The sequence below is a fragment of the Felis catus genome, chromosome X (assembly GCF_018350175.1).
Source record: "Felis catus isolate Fca126 chromosome X, F.catus_Fca126_mat1.0, whole genome shotgun sequence".
NCBI classification, from domain to species: domain Eukaryota; kingdom Metazoa; phylum Chordata; class Mammalia; order Carnivora; family Felidae; genus Felis; species Felis catus.
This window is the reverse complement of record NC_058386.1, coordinates 20,516,581-20,534,535: the sequence shown is the minus strand read 5'-3', so window position 1 is coordinate 20,534,535 and position 17,955 is coordinate 20,516,581. Positions and strand designations below refer to the sequence as shown.

Here is a 17,955-nt window from a genome sequence, read left to right as displayed (position 1 = left end):
CTGCTTAGAACTGAAAATAAAAACACCTAGTAAGTTTCAGAATAAACTTACTACAGCAAATACAACTCAGGGATGCAACATAATATTTGCTGGTAATGGCCAATTCCTCTTACAGACAGATCACTTCATTCTATATATTTGGTCAGAGGTATTAGATCTTTTAAGTTAGGGGAAGAGGAACCCAAGGGAGGTAGGAAGGTGAAAATAAAGCGGCAGTAACCGTCAGCATGGTGTGTCAGGCCACAGAGCGGAGAGAAAAGGCATGGATGTGTTAGGAACCGATCCCACAAACAGAGCTTGGTCCAGCCAGAGCATGTGAGTAACATGGCAACCAAAGATTCCTATCAACCTAATTCCGGGAGGGAGTTTAAGATCTAGTCCTAATGGTGGACTGGTAAATTACGTGACGTCTTGTTGTCCTGGAAGCAAGAACATTTAAGTCAAGGTCACACTGCACTCATCCTCGAGGCTAAGTGAGGCAAAATGTTAAGTTAACCGCTACAGTGAATGAAGAGGATCCAAAGCCAATCACGCTCCAAGCACAAACAAACTGAAAGTGCTGCTTCTTGGAAAATGGTCAGTTTTTAGAGCTGGGACCTTCAGCCAACAAACCTTAAAATAATTAACATCCAAGGTTAAGAGCTCCCTATGCAGCTTTTGTTCTTAGCAGTAAGCTGATTTCATCCAGGAAGTGGTGTGTCACTAACTTCCCATAATGAAAGCAGTCACCATCTACTGGGCACCTACTACGTGCCACACCTTGCGCTCCATGTTCTCAACCGTACGACGAGCCTGTGGTCAGATGCTAGCATTTTGATTCTGTAGCTTAATACGCTGAAGTGTAGCGAGATCAAGTGATTTGCCTTTGCCTCCTGGAAAGAATAATTTCTGGTTCACCTTGGAAGAGTTGGTCAAGATGTCATGTCAACAGCTACCTGATGATTTGGGAAGTCTCCGCTCCTTATTCAGGACTTGTACTTTGCCATGTATAAAATTAGGGACGTTGGAGAGATGATCTCTAAGCTCAAGGTCCCACTGAATGCATCAGAGAGGGTTAGATGTTGGTTCGTATCTCTATTCAGTTATTTATCGTACACCAACTGTGCGTAGTAATGTCAAATCTCGGACGAGTATGGAGAGAGCACTGCGGTGAGGAGGCAGCCAAGGAAAGGAGCCAGAGATCAAGAAAAAGAGTGCATCCTTTCATATGTGTTCTTCTAATTGTGTTCTCCACCCAGAAAGTCCCTAAGGATGCTGTGGATGAAGGACAAGAGGGTTAACACGGTGCACATTCCCAGAAACCACTTCTATGAAACAAGCCTTCGAGGGAGAGGTAGGGACAGCAGGAACGCATGCCACAAAGTCATAGGGTTCATAAACGTTGACTAACACATCTAAATTTATGTATTTCCCCCTGCCTCACATTTATCTAGAAGTTTCCCAAAGGCAGTGACTATGCCTTGACAATTTCCCAAAGCTTCTGTTTCCACTTCATTCCAAATCCAGGTGTTCAAGTGCTAAACTTCAGCAGCTCGGACCCCATCCTCTGAAGTGGTTCATGGCTCTTAGGCTTAGGCCAACAGTCTACTGGATCTAACACAGTTCTCAGCACATCACAATCACGTGGGTAACTCCAAGATCCTGGCGCCTAGACACAACCTCTGGGGATTGATTCACTGGCCTCAAAGAGGGGCAGGTGCCACTAGTTTTAGGAGCAGCCCAGATTATTCTCGTGAGCGGCAGGACTGAAGACCACTGACTAACATTAATCACAAAAAATCCAACCAGGGAAGGCAAATCAAAAACTCCTCAGGCTCAGACAGTGGCTGTTTACCCGTCTATTTTTAGTCTCTATTTTCATGTTTGAGATTTGTTTCAGCCTCTTAGGAAGCTGACCGAGGATGTCCTCATAGTCTTAAGAGACTTCTCAGCGTTACCACTATCTTCTTTCTCCTTGTCCTTTAGATGATCCTACACAGGAAAGATAAAAACTGCTGAACACATTCATGAAGGAGATGGCCGTACTTCAGGACGTGGTGACTCCTGCCAAGCGGCGAGGGTGTTCTCGTCGATCCTTCCCCTCTGGTGGGTTTTGTTTCCACACTGCGCACAATCCTTACCTACTTCCTCAGCTACAGAGGGGTGGTACGACGAGCAGGTCATGGGTCCCCGGCTCTACTGTAAGTGTGGGTACTTTTCTTAACGGCCCTGAGCCTCAGTTTCCCAATTTGTAACATGGACACGACTGTTGTCAGAACTCCACAATAGTGTATTTTATACCAAGTGTTGGTAAGTACTCAGAAAATGCTGCTGGAATCTACTCATCTTTTTCAGTTTACACAGAGTCCATTTTAATTTCCTTCTCCAACAGTTTCTAAAACCAAGCTAAGAAGCAGAACTAGGAGTATGCAGGTTGGAGACAGCATGGCAGAGAATCTGTACAGAATGCTAACCAGAGACGTGGGCTCCCTTTGTACACAGGGCAGTTTCTAGAGAAGGGGGACTCGCTGCGAGCAAGTAGCTTAGGAGTTGATTAGAAATAAAGGGGTCACGACCACACTACATGACCAGTATAGATAGGTATAGTAATATAGCAATTACCCTTTTGCTTTCTATTTAATATCACAAATGGGAAGAGAAATTAACCAAATTTATACAAAGTTGGCAATCAGATACTAAGGAATACCTGCTACCAAGTTTAAGGAAACACTATATTCTAATAGGACAGGTCCCAGGAGACGTTCAGATAAAACCCAGAATATGCTCTGAGCTGTGAAAACCTAACCATTTGCTGGGGAAAGAAAGGTATGTTACACATCTCAAAGGCCCCTACTGTTTTTTGGCCAAGAAGACATTGGGAAATGTTTAACTTCCCACTCCAGGAAAATGTTAGAGGTATTTAGTAATTTATTCCCAACAGTGAAACTATTATATACTGACACCCATGCCCTAGTAAGAAAGCAAGCAACGTCGGTACAACTCAAATGGTCCGACTGGAATCACGTATCATGTCTAAGAATGAAAGTAAAATAATGACTGCCTGTGTGATGCTTAGGGAAATAATCTACCAGTGAGTTAGAAGCTCAACTGTTCAATCAGAGGCAATATAAATACGGACCCGTGTATGTATATACAATATAAATATCAATATAAATCTGTAAATGTAATCGTTTGCTGTAATTTTTGTGCCATTCACTATGGCAGAAAGTATAATCTGGGAAAAGACGAGACACTGACCAGGAATAGGGTTCTCCTTGAAGGATATGAAAGATACCACCAGGGGCCTCAACCAAACCTGGCTCTGCCCGTAGGGGAAGCATGGAGGTAAACTGATCCCCCCACATACCATGAAAGTGAAATGGGCTAGGTGAATGCTGCCAGGTCAGTTTCAATTAATGTCAGGTAAACCACCCACACTCCCCTTAACACGTTTTCCTGTAAGTTAACTAATTTATCAAAAAGAATAAGTGGGCAGGTACAGCAAGAATTTCTAAAAAAAATATGGAAGAATCGTCCTTACCAAATTTCAACACAAATTATGAGGCAAAGGTTAACATATACTACTTCGTTAAAATCAGAAAAGCTGTCCTACTGAATAGAATCCACAAATATAAACTACTCTGTGAACTTAGCATGTGATAAAAACAGAAACACAGCGAAAGATTTCAGGCCTTAAGAACTGTTGCTATGCAACTAGAAAACAGAACAGAGGCAAACTGAGTTAGCTGCAAAAGTCCCATCAGAAATGGCAATAAATTCCAGAGGGGTTTAGTAACAATTTGCAAAATGCTATAGGTGATAAATCTGACCATGATAAAAGCACTGTAATTGACTGAGCATAAAAAAACTCAGACTGTGCACTAAACAAAAAGGAAACTAGCATTCAGTCATAATACATGCAAACGTATGGGCAAAAGCTGGAAGACTATCACAAAAAAATTATAGGTGATGTTCTTTCCAAATGCCTTTAACTGCATACTCTGATAATTACTTTACCAAAAAAGGGAACATGGTGGGCAATGATACTTACACAGTACAATAGGTTACAGATACAAGAATTCATGAAAATGTTAAAACTCCAGATTCTAGTTAGTAAGCGGTCAAGGGCACTTTACACACAACAAAATGCAGAAAATAAACCACACAGGGAAAAAAAGTAAAACACTTAGCTTCTATGTTACCTATTACACAATTAAAATCATAACACCTCACTGTGGCAGGGCTGTGGAGAAACTAGAACCCTTAAACTTTCCCTTTCACATGGTCACTCCCCCCAGGGGCACATACCACATAGGTAAATCATGGATTACCTGGAAAGGTCTTAGCTAACTTCATGTTACGCTTCAGATAGCCAATACAGTATTTGCTTTCACTGGCATTTGGGAGAAACAGATCTTCATCATTTAAATCCAAATTTTAGAGCAATCACAGCAAAAGCTCCTTTACCAGGCTGCCATTAGCTTAGACTAGAGAGAGGTACAAAACGTTCTGTAAAGGGCCACACAGCAATCATTTGTGGCTCTGTGGGCCAAATGGCCAACTTTGCTTTTGTGGAGGGACAGAAATCACAGACAATATGTAATACATGGGCATGTTCCAATAAAACTTTATTTACAAAAACAGGCGAGGTCAAAACCCAGAGAGTGTTCAAGACAAAGACCGGAACCCTAACATAAACTATGGACTGTGATGGGCCAATGTTGGTTTCTCAGTTGTAACAAATGTCCCCACACTGGTGCAGGATGTTGATGGTGGGGTGGAAGGGCTGTAATTGGGGAGGGGCTGTGCATGGGTGCTCCCTGTACTTTCTGCTCAATTTTGCATTGAGCCTAAAATTATTTTTTTTAATATAATTTATTGTCAAATTGGCTAACATCCAGTGTGTCAAGTGTGCTCTTGGTTTTTGGGGTAGATTCCCATAGTTCATCGCTTACATAGAACACCCAGTGCTCATCCCAACAAGTGCCCTCCTCAATGCCCATCACCCATTTTCCCCTCTCCCCCACCCCCCCATCCACCCTTGGTTTGTTCTCTGTATTTAAGAGTCTCTTATTGTATGCTTTCCTCCCTCTCTCTTTGTAACTATTTTTACCCTTCCCTTTCACCATGGTCTTAAAATTACTCTTAAAACTAAAGTCTATTAATTAAAAAACAAAACAGGGGACTGGCCCTCAGGCTATATAGTTCGACATATCTTCGAATATGGCATTCCAAAAACAAAAAGCATTTGCCCAACTCTGACGTCAGCTTATCAGCGAAGTCAAATAACGTACCGCCCATACAATATAAAGAAAAAGGAAAAGCGATAATATTTTCTCATTCCATCCAGTAACAAATCCAAAGTTTCTCAAATCTTGCCAATAGCCTGAATTTCCTAAAGCTTAGTGGGAGAAAACCACCCAACAGGTCAGCAAGTGTGGCCATGCCGCCCCTTCAAAGCTACAAAGAGTCGCACACAAAACTGCAAAGACAACAAAGCCAAAGCCACAACTTTAGTGCCCAGAGCCTGATAAACCAGATTATGTTGAAATCCAATGCTATCTGATCACTAAGGACCCAAAGGGCCAATTCTGTCTTTAAACTTAAATACTGCTCAAGATGCATGAAGCCAAGTTAGGTATCTTTACCCTGACTGAAATCGTTCTCTTCCCCTTTAATTCTGAACAGTTGGCTTCTGTCTCCAAACAGGTTAGTCTAATTCTTGGCAACTCTTCACAGCAGAAAAACCTTCCTGCTTAGAGAAAAGGTGTATCACGTACATGTACATACAGGTACAAAATAAAGACATTCGGAAACAATGCAATTGTTTTTCCTTTTTCCTAACATGATAATTAAAAAAACCCTTTTCATTTCCTCTGTAAATAAAACCAGTGGTAATTCTTCCCTCCAGTGGTAATCAGGCTTCGAAGAGCAAAAGGACTTAAAAAAAACCAAGACTTTTCAAAGACAAGTCATTTGAAACCAAAGTCAACTTTTCAGCAGGTAGTGGAATCTTAAAATACTTTCTAAAGGAAAACAGAAAATGGCTGGGCCCTTAAACCTCAAGAACAATAAAAATAAGGAAATTGGCTGGTGCCGTCTAACAACGAAAGGCTCCTAGGTTCAGAGAACCAGGACTGTGGCAGACATCTTTTCTGTGAAAAGAAGCCAGGACTGTCAGACAACCTGCTTTCTGGTGGTTTTATTTGGGAGATGCTATATTTAAATGTGGGGACATTATGAAAGGTTTGTATGTTTTTATTTGTTTAATATTTACTTATTTATTTTGAGTGGGGGAAGGGCTGGGGTGGGGGGCAGAGAGAATCCCAAGCAGGCTCCAAGCGGTCAGCAGAGCCCAACACGGGGCTCGAACTCACCAACTGTAAGGCATGACCTGAGCCAAAATCAAGACCAGGATGCTTAACCGACTGAGCCACCCAGGTGCCCCTATGGAAGTTTAATCTTATATACTAACTGACTAAAGTAACAGGGTGTTTCACACCCTTTATATGGAGCCAGTAATCACCAATGACAGAGCGCCCACTCTGCAGACAGCAGACAGCTGAAGAAAGCGTGAGAAGTTCCAAAGAGGTGAGCGCCGCCCTCTAGAAAGAGACGGTTGTGAATAGAATAAAATAAAATAAGAGGAGGCTGGAGCAAACACCTTTAATACTGGTGCAGCTGTGCAAAAGACAAGCGCAAAGGAACTGGAAAATAAAACAAAAGGGGAAGTAAGTCTGCAGGAAGGGGATCAAAGTGATGAATGAAGGAAACAGAAGTGGCCAGAGTGAGACGGGAAGATGAAAAGCAGGTCCAGATGAAAATGTGAATCATTTCCTATGAACTCATTCAAGATTCAGAAGGTTCTGTCTTTAATGTATGTCTTAGTCTGAGTTCTCCTTTCCTTAGATCACTAAGAGAAGTTTGAATTCCTAACAACTCCTTAACGGAAAAAAATAACTCAAACCTTTGCAAATATAACAAAGAACCACCATGAGCATGAGCTGCCCTTCAAAGACAAATTAATCCCCAAATCCCAAGAGTAACAGGTTCATAAGGAAAAAAACTGTGAAAGTTATATTGCAAAAGAAAATCAATACGTGTTCATTCTGAACACTAAAATGTGATACTTCTATCACTCCTACTAAGGAATTAATATATACTATCTGAAGCCTCACTGTCCAATAGAAACATAATGTGAGCCACATGTGTATTTTAAAATTTCCTACCAGCCACATTAACTCACAAAGAAACAGGTGAAACTTGTGATAGTTTATTTAAACTATCCAAACAATCCGAACATATCCAAAATATTATGTCTACATGAAATCGATATAAAAATATATTGAGATATTTTGCCAATTTTTACAGTAAGTCTTTGAAGTCCACTGTGTATCTTATACTTTTAGCACAACTCAATTCAAAACCTAAATTTCTATCAGAAATAAGTGACCTATAATTAGATTTCATCATTATAGTTAAGGTAGATTCACATATCCAAACTGTTCTAAACAGAGCTACAAGTTTTCCATTTAACTGCATCGAGCATCAAGTTTAAATTGAAATTGAAATCAATTCAGTTTCTCTGCCATACTAGCCACATTTCAAGTGCTAACTAGGCTCAAGTGGCTAGCAGTGACCTTACTGGACAAAGAGGGCCTAACATAATCACAGGAACCAAAAATTCAAACCTCACTGTTAAAATAACTATAATAAAACAGCAGATAAAGATATATAATACAGCAGAAAAATTAAGGTATTAAAAATAGAAAGCAACAGAAAATTACAGATGGTTATCATTACAGATGATGGATCTTTCCTATCAACAAACATATGTATCAGTTAAACTTCACCACATAAAAGGAAAAGTTTGATTCACAAAGCAAAACCTAACTTTATACCACGTTTCAGAAAGACTGAAAATAAAGGACTAAAAATTAAAAAACAAAATAAAATAGCAATGCTCTACCAGAAAATGTAAACATGAGGAAAATGGGGATCTAGATCTCAATGTCAAATAAGGTTGAGTCCAGACTTAAAAGCATTAAACTAGTAAAAGGGCAGCACTCTCTATTGCTAAAGGGTACGTCTCACAATGAGGGCATGACAGTTAAGAATGTCTAAGCAACAAACAAGATAAAGGAAATACTACTATAAGAGAGATAGGGAGAAACAAAATTCTATTACGAGAATTGAACTTCTCTCAGGTCATGATGGATCAAGTAGATAAAATAAAAAGTAAAGGTATAGGAAATTTAAATAACCTAATATGGCAGATACGGAATATCAAACTCTGTAACCTGAGAAGAGAACATCATCTTCTTGCCGCCCAAGGAACATTCACAGGAAATGATCATACACGGGCTACAAAGTAAACATCAATAAATTAAAGAAATAATTCAGACGTTTGCTGATCACAATGCAACAAAACTATCAAGAAAATGAAAATACAGGATGCACCTGTACCGAAAATTTAAAAAGTCCACCAACTCTTAGTTCACAGAAGAACAAAAATCTGAAGATGCAGAAGAGCAGGGAGGAGAGAGGATCAAATACTGTACGTGTCAGCAGCTAAGCAGTGCTCGGAGGACTAATTGGAGCCTTAAATACTAAAATAAACAGCCAAAGAGAAAAGAAACCAAATGTCCAACTTGAAAAGAAAAAAGAAGAGCAAAATAAACCCAAGGATATTGAGGAGCTCAGAGGGCATTAACAAAGTCAAAGTGGACATTAATGAACTAGAAGACAAAAGTCATAAAACTAATAGAGGAATCCAATCATAAACTCCCATGTAATCTCATCAAAAAGGGGAGGGGGGGATATAAAATAGAGGAACAGCCACAGAGAAAATTAAGACTGCTAAGAGCCTACTATCTCAGCTATGCAAATGGACTTAAAACCTCAATGACTAGGACAATTTTCTAAGGAAATATAAAATGGACTCTAAAAGAAAATCTATACAGGTCAATAGCACAAAATACAGAAAGAGCAACAGTCCCTAAACATACTAGGTTTAAAAGGTTGCACAGGGGGGTTCTACCAAATCTTTAAAGGACAGATCATTCGAGAGACAAATTGGTCTTAATACAGAAACAAAAGGTTTTTTTCTAAAACAAGCATGTCACCAATAAGAAAATCTAACAGACTGCACATACACGCAGGATCTACAGACAGCACGTGGATATTAATATAATGAACCCAGGAGTTCAAGAGTCAATTCTTGCTATTTCTGTCTATGCTCAAAACCTTCCATAAGAAAAAAACGAAAATAAAAAATTGTTTACTTGAGGAGAAAAAATTCTCACTAGATACCACTTTTCATTCATTGAAAGTTTGAAGACAATCTGGTAAAAGCAGAGGAAAATAGGTGGTACTTCCAGAAACTTCTAGCGAGAGGATAAACAATCTCTCTGGAAAGCGATTTGGCAATGTGTGTGAAGATTTCAAATGCGCACACACTCTGACGTAGTAATCCCACATTTAGGAGTATGTCCTCTATACATCCTCGTACATGCACAGAATGATCCACACAACTCGCCGCAGCACTGGTTGTCACAGCAAAGACTGGAAAGACCTAGTAGCCATAAAGAGGGAGTTGGCTAGTGAATTCTAGAACACTTATATAAACAAACTCTCAGAAGCCCTAAAAAAGAAAAAGGAAGTACTGTAGATAAAGATTGGAAATCTCTAAGGTATAAAGTTTAAAAAGCAAGGTACGGACAGAACTATAACGAGTTGCCGTTTATGCAATAAATGGGGAGGCTAGTGGACAAAAGTAGGAAGGTCACATTTCTGTCTACGTCCTGTTGCGCTTTTTTTTGAAAAAAAATGTTTATTTTTGAGAGAAAGAGACAGAGTGTGAGTGGGGGAGGAGCAGAGAGAGGGAAACACGGAATCGGAAGCAGGCTCCAGGCTCTGAGCTGTCAGCACAGAGTCCGACATGGAGCCCGAACTCGGGACCTGCGAGATCATGACTTAGGCTGAAGTCGGACACCTAATGGACTGAGCCACCCAGGCGCCCTGAGCACTTTTTAAATTTGAAACCACGTAACTCCAATCTCAGATCAAGAGAAAAATCGCGTTTTTAAAAAAAATCCCACCCTTTAGAAAGCACTATTGCCACTATAAACTCATAATCCATTTAAAACGCTATGCTTGCTATACTTGCTCCCTGTGCGGAAGGCCATATTTCAGGTAAAGACTGAGTTCAAGAAACTTATTTTATTTAGTTAAAAAAATTTTTTTAACGTTTTATTTATTTTTGAGACAGGGAGAGACAGAGCATGAACAGGGGAGGGTCAGAGAGAGGGAGACACAGAATCTGAAACAGGCTCCAGGCTCTGTGCTGTCAGCACAGAGCCCGACGCGGGGCTCAAACCCACGGACCGCGAGATCATGACCTGAGCCGAAGTCGGCCGCTTAACCGACTGAGCCACCCAGGCGCCCCTAGAAACTCATTATTTTAAAGGGCATAGAAAAAATGGCACACATATGAAAGGGCAACGGTATTCTAGATCGGAAGGTCATCTAATTAGTGGTTCTCAATGCTGGTTATGCTTAAGGACAACCTGGGAATCTTCAAAAAATACCAGTGCCATGCACCCCACCTGCAGGCCATTTACATGAGAAGTTTGAGGTATGGGACCCAGGCATGAAACCCAGTACTTTCCAGCAGCAGTCCTCCACAAAGGGTGATTTTGCTCCCCTCAAGGGTATGGCGCTGTCTGGAGACATTCGGTTGTCACAACTGGTGACATCTAGTGGCTAATGGCATCTAGTGGGTAGAGGCCAGTGACACTGCTTTAGTAAACTTCCAACAACCCACAGGACACACTCCCAACAATGACCTGTCCCAAATGTCAGGAGTGTCGAGAATGAGAACTCTTCCTTTAAAATAAAATCACTGGGGTGCCTGGGTGGCTCAGTAAGCTGGGTGTCCAACTTTGGCTCATGTCATGATCTCATGGCTCTTGAAAGTTCGAGCCCCATGTAGGGCTCTATGCCGACAGCTTGGAGCCTGGAGCCTGCTTCAGATTCTGTGTCTCCCTCCTTCCCTCTCTCCCTCAAAAATAAATAAACATTAAAAAACTTATAATAAAAATAAAATCACTCCTTCTGAAGTAACAACCGGTTTTAATCCTCACTCTTAAACAAGGAAGATAATCTCCGTATTTTACTAGTGTGGATACACTAATATAATAACGCTATTTCGGGGCACCTGGATGGCTTAGTCTGTTGAGTGTCTGACTCTTGGTATCAGCTCAGATCATGGACCCAGGGTCGTGGGATCAAGCACCATGTTGGGCTCCACACTGAGCATGGAGCCTGCTTAAAATTCTGTCTCCCTCTGCCCCTCTCCCCCGCTTGTGCTTAAATAAATAAATAAATAAATAAATAAAGCTATTTCAGTGGCCACAGAAACTACAAGTTATTTGTTAACATGGTTATCACAAATACCGTAACACAGAATCATGTGTATATACTTTCTTTGGTTCCTGTCTGATTACTCAAAAATGTATGTCCCGTTTGTAAAGGAGCCAGGGAAAAAAATCGTAAGTCACCAAGTGGTGGCCTGGAGGTCAACACGGTCCACGTTATCTACTTTGTTTGAGCCTCAGTTCTTGTCTTTTCATTTTGAGAGAGAGAGAAGGCGCATGCGGGGGAGGGGAAGAAATGAGGGGGAGAGAGAACCCCAAGCAGGCTTGGTGCTGTCAGTGAGAGCCCATCGAGGGGGTAGAACTCATGCACCTTGAGATAACGACTGGAGCAAAATCAAGAGTCAGACGGTTAACCTACTGAGCCACCCAGGTGCCCCTATTTTTTTAAAGATTTTATTTTTAAGTAATCTCTACACCTAAAGCATGGCTCCAAGTCATGACCCCAAGATCAAGAGTTGCACACTCCCAGACTGAGCCAGCCCGGCACCCCGAGCCTCAGGTCTTTTAAAATATACTGAATCAGTGCCAATCAACCGCCCCTCTGGGAGCCAGCACATACCTGGGAGTCTGCCACAGTCCCCACCTGGCTGGCTTCATGTAGTCATTTGCTGCTTCCCAGCTGGTCCTTTAAGCATTTGAGGTGGCCTTTATCCATAGTTTCCACCAATCATAAGAAGGCATTCAGCCTTTTTACTCTTCTTCCTTCTCACCTTAAAAATATCCCCACATCTGTTCTAAATTCTCAAACTCCTACATTATTTGCCAAAATAGAACTATCAAGAGCTAGAAGAACTAAAAGAAAGGTAGAAGTTGAGACGGTCTCTCTTCTTCTGCTTGTTGTCATTAAACATAGGCTGCCTGCCACCTGTCTCTGGATATGACAAACTAGGCTTGTAGTTTCTAGCAAATTCCACTACAATTATATATAGCTCTTCTGTGGGCTTCCTTATAAGGAAAAGACTTCAATTATTAGGCTTCTTCCATTATCCTAGATTAGTGTATCCCTCCACCTCTCCCAAAATAGGTCAGAAGCCTTTTATGGGAAATATCTATCAAGAGATTTGGTTGTTTTCTCTTGAAAGGCTCATCCCTTTTCCTTTGAAACTACAATCACATATTTTGGGAGTTGTGTTTTACAGATTACCTGAAACAATCCACACGTTTCATTCATGAGGAAAACGAACCCCAGTGAGGCTCACTTAGCCAAGGCCATCCTCTTGAGATAGTGGCAGAAAAAAATTAGAACATTTATTCCCAGATACTGGTCCCATGGGGTTTTCCACGCTAACACTATCCTCCACTGTGGTCTTCCTACTCAAGTAACATTCTTGCAAGACATCTCTTAACACGGGGAGATACTAGCTGCTATAGGAATAAATCAACCGAAATTTCGCTAGCCTATCACAACAGCTATCATTTTAACTTTGAGGGTGGAAGAAGGAAATTCAGGATTTCTGGACTCCTTCTGCTCCTTTTACTGTGAATTAACCTAGCCCGGTTCACCCCCGATGAAGCTGACATCTTTGGAATCATCTCTAAACCATAAAGTAGGGATGGGAAACACACTATTTATAGCAATGGTGGCATCTTCTTTCTAAATCCTGAAGTCAGGGGCTGCTTCAAACCTCTAAAACTCTCACAAGTGGCCAGAGATAGCGAACGACTGAAAAGCTTTTAGGGGGGAAGCTGAAGATGCAAAGGTCAACATCTCATTGAACTTTGACTTTCCTCCTCATTCTCTGGCAAAGTGGGTTCTTAAAATTTAATCTGGCCTCAACTTTAACCTATTCCTCTCTTCCTACCCCAACTTTTTAAGTATACACACAACATCGCATTTTGCCTGCCAGATCCTCCCTGTATGTTCTACCTCCTCTGCACTTGTAGTTTTTATTCCCACCTGATACGATCCCTTTACATTCACCTAAAATTCATTAAATGAACAGACGCCCCATTATTTTCCCTTGAGAGCGCAGGGCATGTTTGCTGCTCCATTTTATTCCCCTCCAAGGATGCTGACCTCCATTCGGACACCCGGGTGCGCACATTTGTTTTACTGTCAGGTGTCTCACAACCAGCTCCCTCGCCTCCAGCGATTGCAAGTATTCGCTCCGTGGCTGAAAAGGCACCACTCTGGGGAAACACGATCCGGTTAACATAAGGTGGTGGCATCTATTCCCATTTCAGCTAGGCCTCTCGGACAGGGTGAGGGCCGGGGCTTCTGCGCTCCCACCTTCATCCGTCTCAACTGCCCACCAGCCCACCCGACGGGGGGACAAGGTGGTGGGACACAAAAGGAGAGGCGCGATGAAAGGTGCTGGCACTGAGACCCGGGGTGTATCAGACCCTGCTCTGACGCTAGGAGCCCACGCGTCCCCTCCTCCCCAGCATGTAAGGCGTTCGCAGTCCAGGCCTCTAACTGCTTTAACCTAACACGAAAAAGACAACAGTTCGAGTCCTGCCGCTCCAGGCACACAGGAGCACCTTAGGGCAAAAAAGGAACAAAATGCCATTGCATAATGTATTCGACCTCAAGATGTTTCTAAACAGCGCTTACCCAACAACAACAAAAAGGATCTAACAAATCTAACAAAAATATTAAAAAGCCACCCACATTCCGCTACTAAGTTTTAAGGGCGGTGAGGTCTGTGTCAAGTAGATTTGAAGCTACCGAAGCAGGTCTGGGGCGTCCCGCCCGATAAGGGTCCTCGGACGCGGTTTCTGGGTTTTCAGGTAAAGCCCTGGCCGGTGTGTGAGCGCCAGGCCCTGCCCCTCGGCGCCCTGAAATCCGAGTCCCTGGGAGAGACCCCGGGCATCCCGGAGCCCCGCCCGCGGTTCCCACGGACTTTGCCCCGAGGCCGGGGAGACCCGCGGCGGGCCTGGAAGGCAGCGGCCCCGCGTCCCGGGGGCTGTGGGGAACGTGGCGACCGTGGGGGCCCGCGGCCCCGCACTCACCGAAGTCCAGGAACTGCTTGATGGAGAGCGGCGATGGCGAGAAACGCGAGTAGCGCTCGATCTGCTTAGGCACCGGCTGCTTCAGCAGCCACCAGAACAGCCGCATCCTCGCCGAGGCCGTGCACCGACCAGCCGAGACGCCTAGGCAGCCGCAGGAGCCAGTGCAGCCGAGCCGCGCGGATCGAACACGTCTGCCGAGCGCTCACACCGGCCCCCACCTCGGCTCCGGCGCCGCGGGTGCAGCCGCCGCAGCAGCAGCAGCAGCTCCCGGGCCGCTGCCGGCCGCCCGCGGCTTCTCCAGGGCCCGCCCACGGGGGCGGAGCCGGCCGCCGCACGTACGCGGCGCACGAAGGGCGCGGGGGGCAAGAGGGGCGCGCGGCCGCACGCGCCGGCCGCTGATTCGCCGCTGCCGCCCTCGCTTTCTTTTGCTTGAGTTCTCCCAGAAGCCGGCACCTCCCACCCTGGCTCCTGGCGTGGAGCCCCGCCTCCGGCTAAGTCCTCCGCTGCCGAAAGGTAGCGAAGGTGCCAGAGGACTGTGAGGAGGCCTGGAGCCCACGCCCAGAATCCAATCCTATGCCTCGTTCCAGGCCCGCCTCAACCGCAGGGACCTCTTCCGGGGGCGGGGGGGGGGCCTTCCCTGGACGGGCTGGCGACTTCACTTCAGAATTCTCGTTGCAGCTTGACACTTTAATTTTCATGTTCTGTTTACCACTTAACTATACTGGCTGTTACATGCTTTCCACCCCACCACCACCTTTGAGCAGATGAAACTCACTGGTTGTTTCATGCCCCCTCCACCCTCACCCATCATTGGACAGGCTTAATTGTAACGTCACGGGCTCTGTTTCGTAGCCCACCGCACCCCTCCACCTCCACCTCCCCACCCTTCCGGGTCTCATTCAAACACTTTTGGACAAGAATGTTAGGTTACCGACTCTTTCATGGGCTGCCGCTCCTCGTTCCCACCAATCCCCCCCCCCCCCCAACACACACACCTTCCCACCTGTGGCCAACACCTTTGGACAAGGTTAATTAAGTCACTGTTTCATGCCATCACCACCACCGTTGGACAGTATCAATTGTTAGATCACTGACACTTGGTTTCGTGCCTCCCCGCTCCCCAATACTCCACCTCACACCAATGGGCAGGATTAATTATAAGGTCACTGGCTGTTTCATACCTTCACTAGCACTACCACTGGAAAGGATCAAATGTAAGGTCATTGGCATTATCTTTCACACCCCCTCACCTACCACCACCACCATAGGACAGCTCCTTGACTCTTTCATGCTTCACCACCACTAGCACCACCACATTTGGACAGGAATCTATGCTTACACTAGTGTTGGGTATTTTTTCTCTGCATACCAGTCAACTTGAACTCGGGGCTCAGTATATGAAATCACTATTTCCTGATGCGGATGTATGAAGTACTGCCTACTTTAACCATTTTCACCAAAACTTGCTTTATTTTTGGAAACGTGTCGATGTGGAGTTAAAGGAAAGGTAGAATATGCCCTAAGGAAAGGAAAAATGTACCTGGAAAGCACTCTTTTAATCTAATTAGACTGGTTTTCTCATAGAATAAAATTATTGGTGTGTAGCTATTTAACTTTTGTGATTTCATTGGTTATTTATGCACCCAATTCTTTGCTAACTAGTTGCATCTTTTTTCTGAATTTAAGGAAAAGTAATACACGCACTCAAGGCCATCCAGTGGTCTTGCCATACTTCAAGATTTTCACATACATCTTGGTCACCTTGGTGGTGGTATGGTATCTAGGCTACCGTGTCTTTTCCATTCCAACCAAAGACGCACAGAGACGTACTAACAACCTCTTTAGCTGGGAACTTTGCCAGCAGAGCTAAGCAATCCTTTCGGTGTGCGTGGGCAGACACAAGGAAGGCCCGTGGCCTGTGATTCTTCCAGGGACTTTTGCAGGCGCTACCCAGAGGCAGAGTATACTTGGTACCGGTAGTGGTAGTCAGTAAACAGGAAGGGTTTCCCAGCCTAAGCAGCAGATCGCTGCTGACCTGAGCTTGCAAATCACTTCTTTCACTCTTTCCTTTCCCAGTGAACAAAATCTATGTATTCTGCTGATTTGATTACTTCACTTGTCATGTGACTAGTTTTATTAATGCTTCTCCAAAAGGTGACAAAATCCTAGAAGCTGGGAACAACATGAAAGAGTCTGGTGTAATATAAATTGTGCCGGTTCAGGGCTCAAAGGACCCAGTCCTGAGCTTGGCTCTATCATCAACTGGCTGTGTGGCATTAGACAAGTCACTTAGCCTTTCTCTGTCCTAGATGGAGACACCTGATTTCTCTCCCTGGCATTTGTGACAATCAAATGAAATAAATCATATCTAATACAAACATAAGGTACCGTTTTACTGCTTTTATACAACAATACATTTTTCAAGCTAATAGCTTCACGTTAACTGGCAAAATCCAGAAGGTAAACCAGTGAGTTGATTTCAGTGCTGGTTATAGTAATAAGAAAAGGATCTTGAAAGAAATAAATAGATCTTCGTGAACTTTTTTCAATTCTTTGTACATACCAAGGTTTGCCCAGGCCTGCTCCCAGTGGCTGTCAAAGATCCCTGGACCAGCAGCAGGAACATCACCTGGGAACTTGTTAGAAATACAAACTCTTGGACCCCACCCCAGACCTACTGTATGTTAAGCTCTGGGGGTGGGGTCTAGCAATCTGTGATTTAACAAGCTTCAAGGGTTTTAAAGATATGGCCACAAATTCTTTGATATTCCTTTCCCCGAGAGATAGAGTTTAATTCTCCTCCCTTTGAGTGTGGGCTAGATTTGGTATTCACTTCTAACAAACAGAAGATGGCCAGAAGTGGTAAGATATTACTTCAAAGATGAGGTTCGAAAACAACTTCACTCTTACAAATACCTGACGAATACTCCTCAAAATTATCAAGGTCGTTAAAAACAAGGAAAATCTGAGAAACTGTGACAATCAACAGGAGCCTAAGGAGACGTGACAATAAAATATCACGTGCTATCCGCTACAGGATTCTGGAGCAGATAAAAGGAAATTAAATAAAAACTACAGAATCCTGAATAAAGGATAAATTTGGACCAAACGTGTTCAATAATAATACATCAATGTGTGTTCATGAATTGTAATGAATGTACCATATAATGCAAGATATCAATAGTAGGGAAATGGAGCATACAGCATATGGGAACTTTGTGTACTATCTTCTCAATTTTGCTGTAAATCTGAAACAGAAAAAAATAAAGCCAATTATATAATACAGTATTAACCACAGTCATCGTGTTATACATTATATCCACAGAACTTATTTTATCTTAAAACTAGGATTTTTGAAAGTTGTTAAGAGACATCTTAAAAGATCCTATTAAAAAGGGAAATCATTGTAACTATGTAAGTTGATGGCTGTTAACTAAATTTATTGTGGTAATCATTTGGCAATGTATATATATCCCAAATCATGATGTTGTACACCTTAAACTTTTATAATGTTATATGTCAATTATATCTCAATAAAATGGGTGACAAGCAGTATCTTTTGGTTACAAAATGTAAAATATATTCA

At 43.1% G+C, this 17,955-nt stretch overlaps 1 protein-coding gene across 3 annotated transcripts in view; it reads right to left on the bottom strand.

Annotated features, from left to right (window-relative positions):
• The window catches only part of PDK3 (pyruvate dehydrogenase kinase 3), a 68,727-nt gene extending 51,041 nt beyond the window's left edge, over window positions 1-17,686 (bottom strand). For 2 of the 3 annotated variants that reach the window (XM_045050452.1, XM_045050453.1), the window contains exons 1-2: window positions 17,531-17,686; window positions 16,933-17,005 (exon numbers count right to left, since the gene is read on the bottom strand). In XM_045050452.1, coding sequence (XP_044906387.1) covers window positions 16,933-17,005; window positions 17,531-17,683 — 226 coding nt within the window. In that variant the 5' untranslated portion in view covers window positions 17,684-17,686. Of the gene's footprint in view, window positions 1-14,369; window positions 14,680-16,932; window positions 17,006-17,530 lie in introns of those variants that run through there. The other variant, XM_004000367.6, reaches the window with a different exon arrangement.
• Window positions 17,687-17,955: the final 269 nt, after the last annotated feature.